Source organism: Artemia sp. Qi Xiang Cuo, chromosome 5 (assembly GCF_049724085.1).
Source record: "Artemia sp. Qi Xiang Cuo chromosome 5, ASM4972408v1, whole genome shotgun sequence".
Taxonomy (NCBI): Eukaryota; Metazoa; Arthropoda; class Branchiopoda; order Anostraca; family Artemiidae; genus Artemia; species Artemia sp. Qi Xiang Cuo.
The window spans coordinates 82,762,414-82,784,102 of record NC_142798.1 but is presented as its reverse complement, the minus strand read 5'-3'; the positions used below and the strand labels follow the sequence as shown (position 1 = coordinate 82,784,102).

The 21,689-nt window shown below is 35.1% G+C and overlaps 1 protein-coding gene across 4 annotated transcripts in view; it reads left to right on the top strand.

Moving 5' to 3' along the window:
* Positions 1 to 21,689, top strand: part of LOC148952631 (protein pangolin, isoforms A/H/I/S-like) — a 155,284-nt gene that overhangs the window by 124,987 nt on the left and 8,608 nt on the right. For 2 of the 4 annotated variants that reach the window (XM_089089989.1, XM_089089987.1), the window contains 3 exons: positions 309 to 439; positions 8,169 to 8,331; positions 13,381 to 13,450. In XM_089089989.1, the coding sequence (XP_088946115.1) occupies positions 309 to 439; positions 8,169 to 8,331; positions 13,381 to 13,450 (364 nt within the window). Of the gene's footprint in view, positions 1 to 308; positions 440 to 3,636; positions 3,797 to 8,168; positions 8,332 to 13,380; positions 13,455 to 21,689 lie in introns of those variants that run through there. The other 2 variants (XM_089089988.1, XM_089089990.1) reach the window with 2 other exon arrangements.

Genomic DNA, 21,689 nt, shown 5'->3' with positions numbered 1-21,689 from the left:
AATGCAAGAATAACAAACTAAAAATGAGAATATTAGTAAAGAATCACATCATTGTCCTTACCTTTAAACCATAAATTACTTACAGGTATATGAGGGGGGGAGGTAGTGGTGGCCAGAGACGTACGCAGGGGATGATACGGACTGGGGTTGTGTAACTTTTATCGTTTCAAGAGTTTGCAGCTCACGATTCTCGAGTTACTTTTAGAATCGTCGAAAGTAAGTCAGAGTTAACTATGAAGCGTAGACATTATTATATAACGTTTGACTTTCTAAATAATAAGTTACGAATATTTCTTCTTTTATTTTAGAGAAGAAGAAGCCGCATATCAAGAAACCTTTGAACGCTTTCATGCTCTATATGAAAGAGATGAGAGCAAAAGTAGTTGCTGAATGTACCTTAAAAGAAAGTGCTGCCATTAATCAAATACTTGGAAGAAGAGTAAGTCCCTCTTTCTCTATACGTCCGCTAGATTTTGGCTCATTTTTGAATTTTGTAAAATAAAGCTGTTTTGACAGAAGATTATGATAGAAATCGAAAAAAAAATGAACTATTGTGATGATGTTGTCCCAGGATGCTTCTGACCCATCTAGGGGGAGGGGGCTCCTATCCCTTACAGGATTATGAAAAGTGTTTAGAAACAACTTTTAAAAAAATATCTTTTGAACTATTGCGGTCAATTTGCCGAAATGGGTTTCGTTCAAGGTATGCTGGTAACCCTGCTCTTCCGATACAACCCAAAAACCACCGTTTTGGATTACCACAGTCGATTTTTTTTCGTTTGGGTATCTTCAGGAAGCTATATCTTCGGAATAATGTTTTTTAGCAACTCTGAAGGACAGTTTTTAATTTTAGCCAAAATATTTATTTGACCAAATATGAACCAAATTTCAAAACGGAAATTTTTTAGCAACTCTGAAGGACAGTTATACTGCAGCCGGTTTGCTCAATTTGGTTTTCTGTAAAAACTTAAAAATATCTTAGGAACCGAATAACATAGAAGATAACGGATTGGAGCATCCTATGTAAGTTTATTTTTCTAAGAGGCTGGGATGGAAAAGCAACTTTCCGACTCCACACTAATACCACCTTTGAGACTACTGTAGGCAACTTGATCCAGTAAGGGTATCTTGAGGAAGCTACGCTCTTGGGATAGGTTTTTTTTAGGAATTCTCAAAAAAGTTTTCGATTTGAGCCATAACATTTATTTGATTAAAGGTGAACCAAATTTCAAAAATGAACTTTGAACCAAAACAAACCACCTTTTGAATTAATGCAGCCGATGTGTAGAACGTGGAATATCACCCCTTCGTGCGTCCTTTGATATAATACCTGTAAATACATACCCTATAAACGAATCTCATTATTTGTTCAAAAGGCTATAGACTCATTGAGCTCATGGTTGCCATCACGGTCAGTTCCTAAAGTACTGCAGTTGCCCAAATTTGCATGTTACACAGCGATTTTTGGTGCTAGAGTCAAAATTGAATGTAATAGTGCTAAAGTAGCACTTCTGTGCTATGTTAGCGTTATTTTAGCTAACCCGAGCACGTGATAACTGCTACACATTATAAAATAATGCTAAAATAGCACTTTCGTGCTACATGTGGCAACCCTGAGCTATCCTTAGGGTACTAAGAACAATAAAAATTTCGACTTGGTTAAGTGGAAAATGACATAAATTCAGTTTTTAATGAAAAAGACCTTCATGTGCAAGTTGTACAGGTTTTGGAAGTAGCCAGCACCAAATTAAAAAATAAAAGAAAGAAATATGAGTGAAAAATTGGCGAAAAATAAGATAAAAACATGCAACACAAGAAGTTGAAGATTTAGTTATCCTTTGAAGGTTTAGTTGCCTCTAGATTGCTATTGTTTGAATTTTAAAGGACGAAATTTAAATTTAAACTAAATGCCAAATTGCCTAACTAGTTGCCGAATTTAACTGATTTGTTTTGCTTATTTATTTTCACGATTGAACGTGTCATTAAATATGACGCCAAGGCCGTACCCAAGATTTTTTTCGGAGGGGGTTTACTAAAAAAAAATTTGTTTTTTTTTTGGGGGGGGGGTTACACAAAAAAACTAAAAAAACGCATACACAATTTGTTTATGTCCGTTTTTGTTACATTTTTACGAGTTAGACAGACATTTCAGGGGGGGGGGGGTTAAAAATCCCCATCCCCCCCCCCCTCTGGATCGCTGCAATAAAAATTTTCAAAATTTTGAAACAAACAACAGAAAAGCTTAGAAAATTGCATTAGTCAGATATGAATAAACCTAAGATGGGTCGAGGGACAAAAATGTTTTGATTTTGATGTCCTTGCTCATTCAATCGCTGGAATTCAGATTATTGTAGCTGATAGCCTACTTTGCATAAAGGAAATTACAATATCTTTTCGTTCTTTTTATCTGTAATATTCGTAACTTATCTTATTATTTATTTTAGTAATTCAGAGTAATGCGCAAGAAATAAATAAAAAAATTGACTGCTGTAAGCTCTCCATATGAAACCCCAATGTTTTAGTAAATAAAAAAATGCGTGGAAAATGAACTGTTCTCTAATTACCTAATTTAAAAAATTATGGATATAGTCCAGTTGTAATTATAATTAAGTCCGCTGATTATTAATATAATTAATTAATCGGCGCCCATGTCCCCCCCCCCCTGAAGTCAAAATTTTCTTAGATTTTAGGACACTTCTTATTCAAATTATAAAATGAAACTTTGTCTTGTTATTTCCGTCTTGTTATTTACGTTGCTATGTGAAGTTTTGCTAGAATATGCGAACTTTTCCAAAATCTTTAAAAAAAAAGAAAAATACTTTTAAAACCAATTTTAAAAAGGGTACCAATAATACGTTCTTTTGGTGTTGTATATTTGAAAGTACAGTGTTCAACAGTAAGCTTTCCTTTATTTAACAACATTTTTTTTTGGGGAGAATTTTTCAACTATGGTCTTGAACAGAAGCAAAAGGAATTTTCACACACATGAAGACATCCTTTTCATCGATAATAGGAAATCTGGTTGAACCTAACTTAAGACTTCATACGCAACTGGATCAATTGATCAAGAGTGATGAGATCGAGGATATAAATATTAGTTTGACAAAGAAGGTAACATAACCGTTTTTGAATTGCTGCTAGCTATGTGTGGTGAAGCATCATGATCATCATTGACCCAGACTAAAACTAAAGCTCACTCTTAACTTTGCTTCAATTTTAAAGGAGGGAAGCCTCGAATGAGCGAAAGCTTCAACAATTCCGATCCGATTGTGCTTAAATTTATAATATATCCGGAGCATCTGAAGTCTAAACGCATTTTGAGTCTTTTGGTAGAAAGTGCTATCGGATGTGATAGCCTCTTCAATAACGTTGTTGTAAATCTATAATTTTGAGATGGTTGAAAATGTAAAAGAGAAAGAGAGAGAGAGAGAGAGAGAGAGAGAGAGAGAGAGAGAGAGAGAGAGAGAGAGAGAGAGAGAGAGAGAGAGAGAGAGAGAGAGAGAGAGAGAGAGAGAGAGAGAGAGAGAGAGAGAGAGAGAGAGAAGAATAGGATAGGATAGGATAGATCGGTAATTTTGCTTCTAATGTCATCATTTTATCATAAAGAAAAGGTGTTATGATGTATTTTATTTTAAGTGGCACACTCTTACTCGTGAGGAACAGGCTCGATATTACGAAATGGCCAGACAACAGCGACAGTTACATATGCAGCTTTATCCTTCATGGTCCCTGCGAGATTCTCACAACAGCACGAGTCGAAAGAAAAAAAGAAAAAGGGACAAAACAGCGGAAGGAGGTAGTTTATGAGTCAGCTAATGCCTGCTTCTTATTTACAAAACGCCAGTGCATACTAACCAATCACAGTTGATATAGTCTTTTTTAACTAGATGTAGCTTGAAATAAGTTAGTTGCATTTTGGGAACTTTGAGTGTACATTTTCGAAACATTTTGGGATCAAGTCATCCAGCTTCACGTTTGTTTTAATGTAATCACAAAAAAATGTTTTATTTGTTTGTTGTTCCTTATTCGTAAGTTCTAATATTTGAAAATATGTGCATACAATTTTCACCTCTTGAATGGGGGAAATGCGATTTGGAGAGTTTTTCCTGATAGGAGGATCAAAGGACGAGAATCATGTCTTTTGTCTGTAAAAAAAAATTAATGGACGGGGGTGTTAGCGACCAATCTCAGTGAAAATCCCCCCCCCCCCCCTGTTGTACTAATAGGTTAATAATTTGTGATTATCAAAATTTAAATACCTTTATCGTCATTAGAAGGCCGCTTTTATTTTACTGATAGACGACATTCGTCGTTTTATGAATAGCTAAATTATGAATGATGTCATTTTATGAATCATACGTCACTCAGGTTGAGTTATTTTCTAGTCATAAATATTTTACAAATTGATGTTAAAAATTTATTTGCTTTAACTTATATATCTTCTCTATTTAGATAACTGTTTTTTTTTCACCTTGAACTATGATGGTACATGTTTAGATTTTGTAGACGGAACATTTTTTTTTTCTCCTTCTCTTGTCTATGACTCGATAAAAAGTACCCTTTGAATACAAATTGACCTTGGCCCATTTAAGTCCTCTTTCTTATATATGTCACAAAACGGGATACATTAAAAGTGACGAATATCACACTGCCTTTCCATCATAAACATCAACAACAGGAAGAACAATAGTGAGATCTTTTCGCAATAGTGAAATTCTATATTTGAATGAATATTTCGACCCCATGTCCAAAGGCCGTCCTCAGCAAAACATAAATATATGTAAACATAAATATATTCGCTGAAGTAAGGATGCCGGGACTGTTTTAAAAATTTTCATTTAAGTTTTAATGGTTGTATGTTATTCTAAGTCTCTTTTCTTTCATATAGTTATGTTTCGCTGAGGACAGCCCTTAGACATAGGATCGAAATATTCATTGAAATATAGAATTCCAGTGTCTTACGGAAAGATCTCGCTATTGTTCTTCTTGTTGCTGATGATTAAGACGGGATACATCTTTTTTGGCGAAGCTAATGGAAGTTGCGATATTCGGTAGGGAGGGCAGAATGGCGTTAAGAACTTGCTAATATTTTAAAGCAAAGGGAGAGGGGTAGTTGCCCTCCCCTTCCACGTACTGTACTCATTACACCATTCAACTCAGCAATATAAACTTGTGTTGTTTTTAAAAGGCTAATCATCCCTTTTTATGATTCTCTTTGATGTCCATAAACAATATTAAACTGATGAATAAGGAACTTGTGCTTCGTGTTTAACGAAAATGTAATGTTTTGTGAAGCTGGTTGGCATGCAATTCTTGTTCTAGTGATTCCACATTCATGACTAGTGATTCCAAAACTCAGAAATTCGGTGCTGCAAAGGTTAGAAATATTGTCTATTGTCAGTTTGAAAATTCCAATTACTCCTTCAAAGATTTCTCTTAATGACATATAAAACCTACTTATTTTTCTCATTAAATGAATAGCATTTCTATCCAAGTTAATTAATTATTTTCTCTCATTTTAACCAACATGATCATAAGTTATATAGCATTTAAAAAAGATCAAATGGTTTGAGAAATGGATGGAAATAGGTTAATAATACAGCACTTCAGAAAAGAACAAATTATTTGGATTGCAAGTGGGAACATGTAGCCGTGAGTGAAATTCGACTTATCTAGATTCCTGTTTTTAGACCCCGCATTTGAAGCATATTTTAAGTGGGTTCGAGAAAAAATTGTTTTCAGGTCCTCCGTGTTCAGCCCATCAAAACTTTAAAGCATTTTCATCTGCGGGTTACAAGCCTGTTGGACATAGATTCTTCAAAATTAGAACGTGCAATTGGTTGAAGACAGGTTCCGAAAAACTTGAACACATATTCAAAAAGATTTCGTTACAGCTGAACACGGGTATTGAAAAAGCTGAACACGGGCATTCAAAAAGATTTCGTTACAGCTGAACACGGGTATTGAAAAAGCTGAACACGGGCATTCAAAAAGATTTCGTTACAGCTGAACACGGGTATTGAAAAGACTTCGTTACAGCTGAACACGGGTATTCAAAAGATTTCGTTACAGCTGAACACGGGTATTGAAAAATCTGAACACGGGCATTCAAAAAGATTTCGTTACAGCTGAACACGGGTATTGAAAAAGCTGAACACGGGCATTCAAAAAGATTTTGTTACAGCTGAACACGGGTATTGAAAAAGCTGAACACGGGCATTCAAAAAGCTGAACACGGGCATTCAAAAAGATTTCGTTACAGCTGAACACGGGTATTCAAAAACCTGAACATGGGTATTCAAAAAGATTTGCACAGCCTGTGTCTAACTCAAATGTTGGATGTGGTGTGGCCAGAAAAGAAGGCTTAGGGAAAACATTGAGGTACCAATAAAATCTGAGTGGTCTCCAGGTTTTATTTTGTATCAGAATGTGAATGGATAGTTTTAAGGGAGGAACGAGAAGCAATTTGGGAAAAGACAAATATGAAGAGAAATATCTCAGCTTGGGCTTGGACCTTTAGCTAAATTGCTTAGATATTTTTCTACAACTAGAATCAATTCAAAAATAATACATAGACTAATGAAGAGTTGTATAATGTAAATAGTCATTAGCAATTTATAATTTTACTGATTGGGGGTCATTAGAAACTATTCAAGGCGGTACAGAATGAGACTAAGGTTCGCTTTCAAATAGGATTTTTTTTTTTCCATTCTTAAAGCTAATTTGTAATTGCAAAAATATGATATCTACTTAAATGGTCATAAACATATAATATACAAATATATGATTATTAGGAATAGCATGATTAGAACAGTCCTCTTCGCACGTATAAACACTACAATATTTGCTCGCTCTCCTTCAGTCGGCCTAATAACCTGATAATAATAGTTAGAAAAACGGTAAAACAGTTAAAAAGTATATGAAGAAATTTAACACCATTCGTGCAGCGCCGAGTGTGCAGCTCTGGATGTCAGTAGTGTATTCTAATAGATAAATATTTACCAGGACAACCTTTTATTTATCAGACTGATTTGTTTTGAATATCAAAGTCTAAAATTTGTCAATACTGGCGCAAATCAGTATAAATTAACTGTGAAACAAATAGCTAAAAGTTCAAAAAATGTACACAGCCTCAAAATGAAAACTCAAAGAGGCCAGTCAAAACGAAACATAACAGCAAAAACTTCTAAATTCGTCAAAAAAAACTGATTAATTTACAGTCAGTCAAAAAAGACAAATTCTCCTAAAAAAAAGGAGTATATGGGTTTAAAGGAGGGGAGGACTTCGTTAAAGTGGAAGATAGAATCATATCCCTAATTCTTTGAACGGTCATGACTATTGCTTTGAAGAAAAAAAAAACTTTTTCAAAAAAAAAAAATGGTTGCATAAGTTTTTATCTAAACTAGCTTTATCTCCTCAGTAGTTTGGTAATGCCATTAACATTGCTTTAAAAAAAAAAAAAACTACGGAAGCAATTCTTTGTCTTTTATTGAAAATTAATAAAAAAAACTTTCCACAAAATTATTTTTTCAAATAAAAGTACAGAACTCCATTAAACCAAAAAGGAGCAAAAATAAAATAATCTACCAAGCGTGAAACTACCACAAATCAGTATCGATAAATAAATGAAACCCACAACGAACAGAAATTAGAATAAATAACCGAGTCAAACTCAAAACAAGCAGAAATTAACATGAGTAGGGCTCAAAACCCCTATGCCTTCCCAAGGCCAGAACATAATTTGTACTTCATTGAAAAAAATACAGATGAATGTGCATTGTCATTTAGTATACATATACTGATATTTAGTAATCGCAATGTTAATATTATTTGATTTATTAAAGTTATAAAAGTAAAAACATTTATATTTTTCGAAAAGGCCTACGAAGGAGTACTTCAACTCCTTCGATACGAAGTTCCCTGAAAAAAAAAAAAAAATCATTGCGCCAACATCGTTCATCGCGCAATCGCGCTGCCTATGATAATCATAACCAACTCGAGCAGCTGACCCCTCATCGTAATTCTGAGGCCTAAAATAAAAAAAAGTTCTTAAATTTCAACTATATAAAACCGAAATTAACTAGAGTTTTGGAATCACATGTCTTGGTGGCGTACATAAGTATTTTGATTTTGCTGAATACTAACCGCTACTAAACTTTTTTGCTCAGTGGCACGCCTTGGGAAGAGAAGAACAAGCTAAATATTATGAGATGGCGCGTAGAGAGAGGCAGATCCATATGCAAATGCACCCCGGCTGGACGGCGCGGGACAATTACGCACAGGGAAAGAAAAGGAAGCGGCGGCGTGAGAAGCCGTCTGATAACGCAGGAGGTATATCTCGTCTTAAAAACCATTTTGAGTCCTTTCTATGGTCCGTCGTCAATATTACCCGAGCTGTTTTTGTGTATGAATAGTTACGGCTCAGCTTTTTAGCTTCTCGCTGTAATTTCAAATTCCAATTTTCCAATTTCAAATTCCAATTGTTTTTGGGAATAAATGGATTGTTAATCCTTGTAATTTGTAATCCTTGTAATATAGATTGTTAATTAGTGAAAAACAATGTTAAATTTGAATAAATCTGATCAGAACCTAAATCAAAATTAAATAGTTATTTATTTATTTTCACGATTATGCGTGGCAACACTGACGAAAATATTGTATTGCCCAAACAACTTCGGAACAACATAATTTTGGAACAGACAAAAGAACAATCCTAAAAAAAATATCCTAGTTTTCATTTATGAAAAGACCTGAGATGGGTTTTGAAGGACAAAAATGCTTTTATTTTGATGTCCTTGGATCTTAAAATACAATTTAAAACTTGATTTTTTTTTCTTTTCCAATAAAAATTTTTGGCTTGTTAGCCTTTTTACTGCGAATGCTTCCAAGAGTCTCCTCCTTTATTTTAGCTGCACGGTGCTTTAAACTCAACTGCAACAAATTTAGTTTTTTGGCGAAAATTTAAGGCTTTATAAACGACGGGTTATTCGACTTCAAAGTATTGGCTTCTTTATGTAGTCTAATAATAATTCTCTTGACTTTTCGTAGAAAAAAATCGCAGAAAAAAAAAGTCAGCCAAAAACTGTTTCAAACAGAAAAAAGATTTTGTTTTTTGTCAAAAGTACACTGCCAGTGGCTCTTATCAATTTTTTTCGGTCTTGTATAAGGATTTTTACAGAAAAATTATCTACCAATTCTTGCGTAAAAATTTACGTTTCCTTTGGGCGTTTTCCGGGCGAACTGGAAGTTAAATCAACTTACGAAAATGCAGGAGATGGCTTTATTGCAGTTTCATTGGTTGATCTACTTTCCACTTTATCCAAATGGAGACTTGCCAAATGGAAACGTGGCCCAATCCTAAATAAAAGAAATCGTATTTTCGGTGGCGGATAACGCCAAAGTACTTATTTTCTTGTATTAAGCACTACCAGAATAGACCAAGAAGTAAACACTGAGTATTGACTGATCTTTTATATCCAATCATAAATTCCTTGACATTTAACGTCATTTTTGCGGGATTGTCGTGGACGTCGTCCCGCAGGATTGCAGTAACGTCATTTTGTGGGATTGTAGTATCGTCACCGTTTTTGTTCCAGATTAAAAATCAATTAAATTTGAATCAGTAAAGTTTGTGCAGTAATCAGCTAGAAGCGCAGAATCAGTAATAAAAATCAGTAAGATTGTGGGTACCAAAACGGAGCATGAAAGGAGCTAATTTAATTGCCTTTTGTTCTATCGTTAATATTGTGTCAAAAAGAAGAAAATTACTTAAATTGGAAGACAAAAAAAAACAAACAACAACAAAAGAAAAGAGAAAGCTCAAAATCCATATTACCTGCAACAGATTTCTGTTATGTTAAAGTATTAATCATTTTCACTACTTAAACTTTAAGACCACGACACGAGGCTTAAGCATCTTATAGCTATTTGGGGACTAATAGATTAAGGTCACAGTACACTAAGTTTACTTTGACCCAACCCATTAGTCACCAAATAGGTGTCGGATGTTCAACTATCGTCGCGGTCCTGTGTATATTGAACAAAAATAAGAGGGGGGGGGTTGTTAAGCTTTTATTAAGATCTCAGATTGTTGTATGTCATATAAGGCAGCACTCTTCCCGAGTTTCTTGCCATATCTTTAAATCTAAGGGGGAGGAAGAGGGGCTGTTTTCCAAATGGCTAACGGGTGTATTTTAAAAATTTGAATATTTGGTGGGAGAGGGGCTGTGAAATCTTGGATGGACAGATGCATAGGCCTCACGAATCTGAATCCCACTCTTTTAGTTTTCCAATAAACCTTTTTTTTTGTTCTGATATTAATTTGATCTTTGAAATAAGTTTGAATTGCACCCTGATATATTTTTGGAGGGGGTATTTGAGTAACAAGTCTTGAAAAAAATTCCAGAATACGTGAGAAAAACTTAGAGAAATGTTCTACACTCCAGTTTCTTAGCCATTATAAATAAATTTGATTGATTCAACTAGGAAATCTATTTTTTGAATAGCAACAAAGATAAAATGAATTTCAGTTCACAAAATGAATTTCATTCAACAAAATGAATTTCATTCAACAAAATGAATTTCAATTCAACAAAAACCAATAACTACTATAGTAATCACTCCTAGTCCATTCGGGCCTGGTTTCTTCAGAAATGTACTTTTTTACCTATGTAGACGAAACCCATAGATAGAACAAAGGCAAATTGGTGATTAAGTCGAGATACACCTCACTCACTGTATTTTCATATTTTATTTTTCGGAAGCTATGCTTACTGCAAGTTGAACGTACCCTATATCTTACTGGTTTGGTTTGGGATTATTTTGCTTATTTTTCCTTTGCTCGCTTTTTGTATGCTGTTTATTTTAATTGCACAGTGTTAAATTTACTAATTTACCAAATGAAAAGTCATTGCCATCAGACTTAAAGGTTGTATCTGACATTTTTCATATTTCCGAGATGATTGCCTACACCTTTGCTAAGCTTTTCTCAAAGAGAGGATTGGCAGGACACTGTATGTTTAGAACATGATTTGATTTGTTTGATCTACATTGCCCTGCTAATTTTCCCCTTGAGAACAGCTTAGCGAACGGCTTTTGGTAATCATAATTTTCAAAATGTTAGATACGACCTTTGGGACTGGTAGTGACGAATCAGTGTTTGATGTTCATTGCTTAGTTGCGCCTGGCTCTGAATAAACCCAATGAAAAGCCGCATGCGAGTGGTGCGAATTTCGCGAGTACGTTTTTATCATTTAGTGAGACATACGTTTTTGGTTTTTGCATACATTGATTGCAATTAATAAGATTCTTCATATTTTCCTAATTTATGTCTTATGTTTTCCAACCTGATAATACTTCGCTGCGAAAAATTCGAAAAAAATCTACTTCAATCGATAAATTCGTGTGGTGAAATTTACAAAGATGGTAGCATTTTCATAACTCAGTGTAAAATTCGCTCTGCGATTGCAAAAGTTACGTTTGGTAAGAATCAAGCATTAAACTCATGTTATTGATGCTGGATATATACTTCAAGATGATGTGAAGGCTGTTCATGGTTGTAATATTTAGATGCGTAAAAAGCGAGCCATTGCCGGTAGTAACCGAAAGTCTTTTTTTGTACTTAAGTATGGGCCTAAATCAAATTTTTAAACTTGAGCTAACTGAACTGAAATTTCTATATTCAGTCGGTTTCGCTATCTACTTGATTACTATATTAGAAGTTAATAAATCTACTTTTGTTAACAAAAGTCCCCTGAGGTTAAAAAAGCTGGGTACACTGCTTCTGTATCCCAATCTATTCAAAGCTTCTCTCTTTACACCCATCCAAGAAGTTCTAATTTACCTTAAATTCTTTCTTGCGACCTGTTCCCATCCCTTTCGGGGACGACCTTTTTTTTCGTTTAGCCCTAAATGGATGGCCAAAAAGGACGATCTTGGGCAATCTGCCATCCTGCATCCACAAAATGTGTCCTAGCTGTCTCAACATTTACCTCGTTACAGCCGTAGAAAGTGGGATAGACCCACATTTCTCCTGCAGCTTACTGTTTGAAATGTGGTCAGTCAAACGGGTACCCAAAACAGTCCACAGAAACTTCCTCTGGAATAAATCTAATAAAGACTTCTTCGTCTTCTGAAGCTTCCACGTTCCCGACCCATTCTTTACCATTTTATTCACTGTGGTCTTCCTATTCGCATACTTATCTTCCTATTCTTATAAAACTCTTTTCACCAATGAAAAAACTCTGGGCCTTGGCTGTTTTACTTATAACATTATCACTGCATCTTTACTAATGATATTACCAAGGTCTGTGAAGTTATCCACTTGATAGATCCTCGTATTACCCAACATCACCTCTTCACCCTCGTCTATTCCTAGTCCAAGCGACTCAGTCTTTTTAACAGTAATTTTAAAGCCTATTCTTGGACCCTGAATTCTTAAAATCTCAAAGAAATCATTCATTTCGCTAACATTTTCATTTAAAATACTTAAAATCATCAGTAAAATCTAAGTCTAGAAAAATGTTTCTTCTTATTTGATTCATTCCTCTCCGATACCCTGTGCCGTGTTCTTTAGGCCGAAGTCAGTCAAAATGATCCATATAAATGTTGACAGAACGCAACCCTGCTTAACTCATGATTCATTACAGAACCAGCTACATTTATTTGGCATACCATACAGACATAGGACTTTCACCGAAACTCTTTTATCGACTGAATCGAACGCTCGTTTATCATGGTTGCAAAAATAGCTGCAACCATGATAAAGAATAATCAAAAACTGAGGACTAAAGTGGATGAGTCAGGCAGTTTTCAATTATTAATCTAAAAATGAAAATTCAGTCGACGCATCCTGCCCTTCCCAAGACCACACTGTTCTTTTCTTAAATTTTATCTACAACATCTCTAAGTCTGAAAAGTATCATCATACTAAGTAATTTGCTTCCTGCAGAACCGAGTTAATGTCTCTATTACTTCACTCTCTCTTATCATCTTTCTTATAAATGAGTATAATTACAATTTTCATAAAGTCGCTAGGTACTTCCTCTTTCAAAAATCATATTCATAATTTTCAGTAATTTATGTCTAACTTCACAAACTGATTTACCACACTATCACCCCCCCCCCCAGGCATTATTCTTTTTTAATCATCTTAGTACTGTCACTAACTCTTCTTTGAAAAATAAATCTTTCTTTACTCCCAAATTGATTTAATATATATATATTCAATCTATTTAAAATATTTCTACATTTAAATTTCATAATAAATGTGTATGTGTACTCAAGTCTGGTTTATATTCCAGTAATGTGCCTGGTATTTTATTTTCAACGTAGAAGAATTTAATTCAAGACTTGCCTAACAGTAATTTCTTTTTTAATAAGGCAATAACTTGAAGAAGTGTCGAGCACGGTACGGATTAGATCAACAAAGTCAATGGTGCAAACCATGCAGGTAATTTTTTTTTTTTTTTTTTTTTTTTTTTTTTCTCAATAGAATAGTTGTTCTCAAAATCTGTTTGTACTAAGAACAATAAAAATGAAATCTGATTATTTTAATTATTTAAGTCGTAACTTGCATTTATATTAAAAAAAAGGAAAGATTGGTTGTTCAATTTTTTATGAAAAGACATTCATATGTGGTTAAGCGCTTTTTGGTAGTACCGGGTGCCAAATTTAAAAAAAGAAACATGGGCGAAAAATTAGAAAAAGTCTTGTGGTGGCGCAGTAGGTTTGACCTTTTGGTTTTACGGGACCCAGAGATTGAATCCAGCTGTAGCAATTCGCTGCAAGGCCGAAGCAGGGACCTTAGTAGTCAAGAAGTGTCGTTAATTTCATTAATTTACTCTAAATTAGGAAAAGAATTAAGCTAAAAAAAAAATGTAATTAAGCTAAAAAAATTTAATTAAGCTAAAAACGGTATGACACCATACAACTTAAGAAGCTGTAGTTTATTTGAAAACGGATATCTTCCTTTTAATGGATATCGTTAAAAGGATATCTTTTTTAAAACGGATATCTTCTCATTTTCAGTAGAAATTACTTATATTGAGATATTAATTAATTAATTATATTAATTAATTTTATTAAATTATATTAATTAGTTATTAATTATTATTGAGAGCAATTATTGCATTTTAATATGAATGATACTTAAAAGCAACGCATAGCACAAAAAGGGCATTTATTTTTGGCCAAGTTTGATAATGAGTCCAATCAAATTAATGTCATTGAACGATTTACAGTTTAAATTGGGGTTTTGGACGTTGTTTAATTTTTTTTCTTTAACTCATTTAATATTCGTAAGGGTTTGAAAACTCGTTGATAAGAATTCTCGAATTTATCTTAAAAAAAAAAAAATCAATTTAAATTGAACTATAGATCCTTCTAGAGTTTCAAAGATTGGCGCTGGCTTAAAAATTTGCGCCAGTTTGAATTTGTTTTCGAAGTTAGAGCTCATTTTTATAAAATATTTCCAACCGCACAGACATGGAGGCAACGGAGGAAGAAAGTTAAAAATCCCCGTTCCCTATCCTTTTTTTGACATTAGATTCATCTTTTTAAGTTTTATTTACCTTGCTCAAAATTCTTCCAAGTTGCTGTCCTTGAGGGTGAGGGGAGGGATAGTGGATACTCGATAATATTTTCCAGGGACTAACTCGGACTGCGAATTCATTCCTGAAAGTTGTTCATTGGAACAACAGCTTTTGGGGCTAGTAAAAAACCGCTATGCTGCAATTCAACTAATTAAGGATTGTATATATAATTCAGCATGCTGCAAATTAGGATTATAGAACTATGTCTGAGCTTTTGGAGGTTCTAAAGAATTTTAAGTTTTCCTTTCGAAATGATTTCAAGTACAACTCTTGTTTTTCAACCTAAAAACATAAATTTAGATGAAACCCCTAAGATTGATAAGTTTAGTCATGTGGGCTACCGCCCTTTTATAAGCTCAAATTATGAGGAAAATAGTAAAATAAAATATTTCCAAATCGATTAGTGTTTATTAAGGGTCCCTGTTGTGTCCTGAGATCTCAAACATTCCCCAGAAAGTTGGGAGATATGATTTAAAAACTACATGTGGCATTGAAATGAGCTCGGTCTCAGTGAGTAAATATAGAAATTTAGTTGTTGCATTTTGTTTGTCGCGTGAACTTAGCTTGTTTAGGGAGGCGCAAAAGTTACTGTGATTTAAATAAGATATTTTTCAAATTAATTAATTTGTTGAGCATTATAAAATTAAACTGGAATAAAATTCCAGCTACTTAATACATTGCACTCATTCAGAAAAAGATATTTTATTTTAAAGAGGCAAAGTTACTTATGCACCATCCTGTAGAAGCTAATTCAGAAAATGTGTCCTAGGGCATCTTATTGCCTGTTTTAGACCCTTGCACGTTCAAAAATAGTTCGTAACTGCAGGCGAAATTAAATAGTTTTGAGAACCTGCAGATTCGGCCACTTTTAAGAAGCATGAATTAAATTCAAAGGGCTAGCTTTTGCCTCTAGACACATTTTCTGACTTATTTTGTATAAAACACATCTAACCCTTTGAATCTAATCCATGTCTTCTTTACATGCTGCTTAGTCCGCGAGGATTGGATGATAACTGTAAGGAAAGTAAATCACCTATTAGTAAGCCGTCGGTTATTCAAAAGGCGTACGCCATTACTCCCACCTCTGTTAGTGAGACTGACCTTTCCTCTTGTTCTGCTGACCTATCGTTAAATACGAACATTGGTGGTCATAATTATCGTAGTTCTTGTAGTTATGAGTTCAATGGAAGTTATACTGATACTTATGGTCCTATTGACCTCGCTATCAGTTCCCAAGGACCTCCTAGTGTTCTGTCGACCTTGTCGCCTCAAGCTCCAACTTATGTAGATTTGTAACTTAGGTATAAGTTTTGAGTATTTTTTATGTTAAAAAATCGTCACAAATTTTAAAGACTGTTATTTCGTTTTTTTCAATTAATTATTTTTGTGTTTAATTTATTCTTAATCTTTAATTTATATTTAACTCCTTGTCAAAATTATGCTCTGTTTCAAATTTCTAGATTTTTGTTTTCTTTATAATGACCAAATTCTGGGTGCTGCTAAAAGCTTATAGCCTTAAATGCTATGAATCTACGGTTTACCCCCCTGGGTTTCTCCCTTTTAAATGAATCTACACGAGGGTTTCCTGTTCATGCAATAACCCTCCTGGGTAAGTTAACCCCTTGGCTTTTTCCTTGCATAAAACTCAATTAACTGAAATATATTAAGATCTTGAAAATTCAATTAAGCATTTCATTGGGAGGAATTAGGAAGTAAATAGTTAAAAGCAATAGTTGAAGGTTGTTCGATGTCTTCCTTAGGAATTGTCTACGTGTAGTTCTGGATGCCCGTTTGTTCACCGTTTTTCAAATAGTAAGCTGTTCAAAAAATATTCTTCTATCTCACTTTCTACGGCTGTAATGAGAGAAAGAATAAGATGGCTAAGGCACCATTGGCGAGTGAAGAATAACAGATTGCTAAATATTGTCCTTTTCAGCCATTCATCTAGGGTCATATTAAAAATAGTTCGTCCCCAAATGAGAGGCGGGAAGAGTTTATGATAACGTATCTAAAGAAAATTCAAACCTCTTGTGAGGGCGTAAAGAAGAAAGCGTTAAATATGTTGGGATGGAGGAGGTGAAATATGGTTTCTTTGGTGAAAATTTTGGTTAGAGTAGGGGCTATTGAGAACTAAACATGTAAAAAAAAACAATTCTTACTTCATAATATGCTGAACAATTGTAGCTAATACATTTTGCATGCAACTCTGTTGTACTTTACCCCCAATTCTTCTTAATGTGCAAATATATAGCTTACATTATAAATTTCCGATGTATTCCGCCACCCCTCACTATTTATCTTTCCAGTTCTTGTTTCGCCCCAGTTGATACAATTTACGCGGGTTGGAACAAGCGAAATGCGTTGACAGAAAGCATGGGATACATATAATTTGGACTATATATTAGCACATTAGGGTGGGGGGGGGGTGTTAAGTATAGTAGAGATGCAGTCAAAATGCGTTAACTATAACTATTATGTATACTGTGAAGTAAAAATTGTTTTCTTAACATTTTTTAGACCTTTACCAAAATTTCTATAGTATTTTCTATGGTGAAAATTTTCTCTCTCAACTAGTCAGAACTAGGCAATCAGATCGCTTTTGGATTTATCCACTGTAAACAGTAAAATCGAACTGCTAGCTTGACGTATATTCTGTCCACTTGCTGACATTATCCTCGGCTATTTAATTTATCGTTCATTTATTATTTTTTTCTTGTTTGTCATACGTGCTAGCTTGACGTCAGCTAAAGATTAGCATTACTTATATTCTCGGCGTCCTTTCTTCGGAGTCCGTTGGGTTTCCAGACGAGTTTCTGTAAAACCGAATTTTCTTCATTTTGTCATCCTTTTAAGGCGTATGTTCTCTATTGTAGTTTTGGCATGTTGTTTTTCTACTCTCCCAGGGTTTTTTCGGGTGGGAATTAAAAAAATTTAAAAAACTTAACAAAAATTTATTTTTATTCATTTTTGTTAGGATTTTACGATTCGGACAAACATTTCGAGGGAGGTTCAAACTCCTAATCCGCCCCCCACCGGATCTGACCTTGGCTCTCCTAAAGTTTTGTAAATATATCGAATTTATTTTTTAAATCGGTGCACAGGGTTTTTTAGATTAAAATGCGCTGAAAATTGGTTAAGAATCACCAATCAAGGACAATTTTTTTTTTTTTTTTTTTTTTTTAGCTATTTTTGATCCTTCTCTAAGAAAAAGCCTAAGTAATATAATAATTCTGGTTCGGTCAATGAACAGATCTGAAACTAATGCAGCTAATGATTTAAGCATCTTGTCATTTTGTTAAAAGTTACAGCTGCAGGTGTGTTGCAAAATTGCTTATCAGAGGCAACGCTGTAGCGTTGCCTATAGTAAAGGCCATACGACTCCAATGTTTTATTAATTTTTTTTCCCAAGGGGCACTTCATATGGAAGGGGTCGTCGTAGAAACTTCAAAGGGGGCTCATTCGATTGGAAATCGAGAGTTCTAGTGCCCTTTTTAATAGTCAAAATTGATTGGAGGGCACCTAGCCCCCCCCCCCCGCCCATCATTCCCCCATTCACATCCAATCAAAATTTTGAGATAGCCATTTTGTTCAGCGTAGTTGATTTCCAGATACAAAATATCTTTTTGAGGAGGACACTCTCGCACAACCCTCGGGGCAAGGGGTTTAAGCTATGCCCTGGGGGCAAATAAGGTTTGTATAGAAGGCGTTGTAGTACAAACTTCAAAAAAGGCTCATTCAATTGGAAATTCAAAGGGCTAGTGCCCTTTTTAATAGTCGAAGGGATTGGAGGGCAACTAGCCCCCTCCCCACGCCCATCAATCCCCCAAACACATCCAATCAAAATTTTGAGATAGCCATTTTTGTTCAGCGTAGTTTATTTTCGGATAGAAAACATGTTTTTGAGGAGGATACTCCCCCACAACCCTTAGGGCAAGGTTTTAAGTTATGCCCTGGGGGGCATAACTTATAGAAGGTTTTTATAGAAGGCGTTGTCGTAGAAACTTCAAAAAGTGCTCATTCGATTGGAAATTCAAAGAGCTGGTGCCCTTATTAATAGTCGAAAGTGATTGGAGGGTAACTAGCCCCCCCCCCCCCGCTACGCCCAACATTCCCCCAAACACATCCAATAAAAATTTTGAGATAGTCATTTTATTAGACGTAGTTTTAAGTTCTGGAAATTAGGTCTTTGAGGATGACAACTGCCCCACAGCCCTCAGGGTGAGGGTTGTAAGTTATGCCCTGGGGGCATATAAGGTTTTGTATAGACAACGTTGTCGTAGAAACTTCAGAAAGGGCTCATTCCATTGGAAATTTAAATGGCTAGTGCCTTTTTAATAGTCGAAAGTGATTTTAATGCAACTGACACCCCTTCCACGCCCACCATTTGCTCAAACACACCCAATCAAAATTTTGATATAGCCATTTTGTTCAACGTAGTTGAAAGTTTTGGAAATTATATGTTTGAGCAGGACACTCTCCCCACAGTCTTCAGGGTAAGGGTTATCAGTTATACCCTGGGGGCATATATGGTTCTTATGGAAGGAATGCTCGTATAAACTTCAAAGATGACTCATTTGATTGCAAATTGAAAGTTTTAGTTCACTTTTTAAGTGTCAAAAGATATTGGAGGGTAAGAAGCCCCCCCCCCAAACCCTTTTTTCCTAAATGCATCCAATAAAAATTTTGAGACAGCTTTTTCGTTGAAAATAATTCAAAGATCATATAACAAAAATTACGGTGTCGACACAACCCACCAGGGCCCAGGGGCAGGCGTTGATAAGACCTTTGAGATAGCCTTTTTTTTAAATAGTTCAAAGACCATATAAAGAAAACTCAGGGGTCAACATAGCCCCCCAGGGCCCGGGGGCAGGCGTATATGGGGGAATATATGGTTCTTATTGAAGGGATGCTCGTAAAAAGTTCAGAGATGGCTCATTTGATCGGAAATTTAAAGTTCTAGTTCAGTTTTTTAGAGTAAAAAGAGATTGGAGAACAACTAGCCTTCCCCCCCCCCACGCCCTTTTTTCCCCCAAATGCATCGAATAAAAATTTTGATATAACCATTAAGTTAAAAATTGCTCAAAAGTCAGATAACAAAAACTCAGGTGTCGTCACAACCCCCAAGGGCCCGGGGGCAGGCGTTGTAAGTTATGCCCTGGGGCATATATTGTTCGTATGAAAGGGATGCTCGTATAAACTTCAGAGAGGGCTCATTTGATTGGATATTGAAAGTTTGAGCTCACTTTTTAATTGTCAAAAGAGATCCGAGGGCAGCTAGCCCCCCCCCCCCACTCCTTCTTTTTCAAAACACATCTGATGAAAATTTTGAGATCGATATTTTGTTAAAAATAGTTCAAAGGTCGGATAAGAAAAGATCTGGTGTCAACGGAACCCACCAGGAGCCGGAGGCAGGCATTATGACTAATGCTCTAGGCGCATATATAGTTTTTATGGAAGGGATGCTTGTATAAACTTCGGAGAGAGCTCATTTGATTGGAAATTGAAAGTTCTTGTTAACTTTAAGAGTCAAAAGAGATCAGAGGGCAACTAGCCCCCTCCTCCACGCCCTAAATGCATCAAATAAAAATTTTGAGATAGACATTTTGTTAAAAATAGTTCAAAGCTCTGATAACAAAAAACTTCGGCGTCGACACAGCCCCCCCCGGGCCCAGGGGTAGGCGTTGTAAGTTGTGCCCAGGGGACATATATGGTTGTTGTGGAAAGAATGCAGGTTTGAACTTCATAGAGGACGCATTTGATTTGAAGTTGGAAGTTCTAATTTACTTTTAAAAACTCAAAAGTGATCAGAGGGCAGCTAGCCTCCCCCCATATTCCATTTAAATTGTTCCTAGAGGCATTTCATATAGAAGGGGTCGTTATATAAACTTCAAATGAGGGTTATTCAATTGAAAAGAAATAGTTCTAGTGCCCTTTTTAAGAGTCAAGAGTGATCAAAGGACAACTCGCCCCCCCCCACCAATTTGTGGTAGCCATTTTGTTAAAAATAGTTCAAAGATCATATAACACAAACTCCTTTACGTATGGTCATTTCATTAAAAATAGTTCAAAGGTCAGATAAGAAAAATTCCTGTGTCGACACAGCCCCCCCCCCCCGCACGGCCGGGGATGGTGGTGTAAGTATTGTTCCGGGGGCCTATATGGTTTTTATGGAAGGTATGCTCGTATAAACTTCAGAGAGGGTTCATTTGAATGGAAATTAAACGTTGTAGTTCATTTTCTCAGAGTGAAAAAAGATCGAAGAGCAACTAACCCTCCCCGCTCTCCACGCCTTTGGGTGTATCGGATGGACAAATCCATCTGGTAAAAATTTTTCAGGTGATCATTTTGTTAAAAATAGTTCAACCATCAGATATTAAAACTCCAGGGTCGACACAACGCCCCAGGGCCCAGGGACAGGCGTTGTAAGTTATACTCAGGGAATATATATGGTTTTTATAGAAGGGATACTCATATAAACTTCAGAGAGGGCTCATTTGATTGAAAATAGAAAGTTCTAGTTCACTTTTAAAGAGTCAAAACAGACCGAAGTTTAATCTAGTCCCCCCGCGCCCCTTTTCCCCAAACCTATCCGATAAAAATTATGAGATAGCAATTTTGTGAAAAATAGTTCAAACATCAGATAATCAAAAGTCCGAGGTTGACACACACCCATTTTTTCCCTTTGATATTGTTACTTTGATATCAGTTTTGATACTTTGATGAATATTTGATTTTTGTTTAGTTTGATTTTTAAATTAAGAATTTTTAAAACTTGAAATTTTTTGCTATCAAAAACGAACAAAAATAAATTAAAAAAAAAACTGTCCGAAAAATAAATTTTTCAAAGAAAAGTAAAGGTCATTTTAAACTTAAGCTCAGCAGAAACAAATACCTTTCAAAATTCAAACTCAAAACGAACAGAAATTACTATTAAAGAATAAATGAAACCCAAAACGACCAGAAATTAAATAAACAATCATAGCAAAAATATACAACAAGTAATAATATAAATGAATAAATAAATCTTAAAGCAAGTAACTCTTAGATTAAGTATGAAAATCAAGCTTAAAATGAAAAAAATGTTTTCCTATTGAAGTA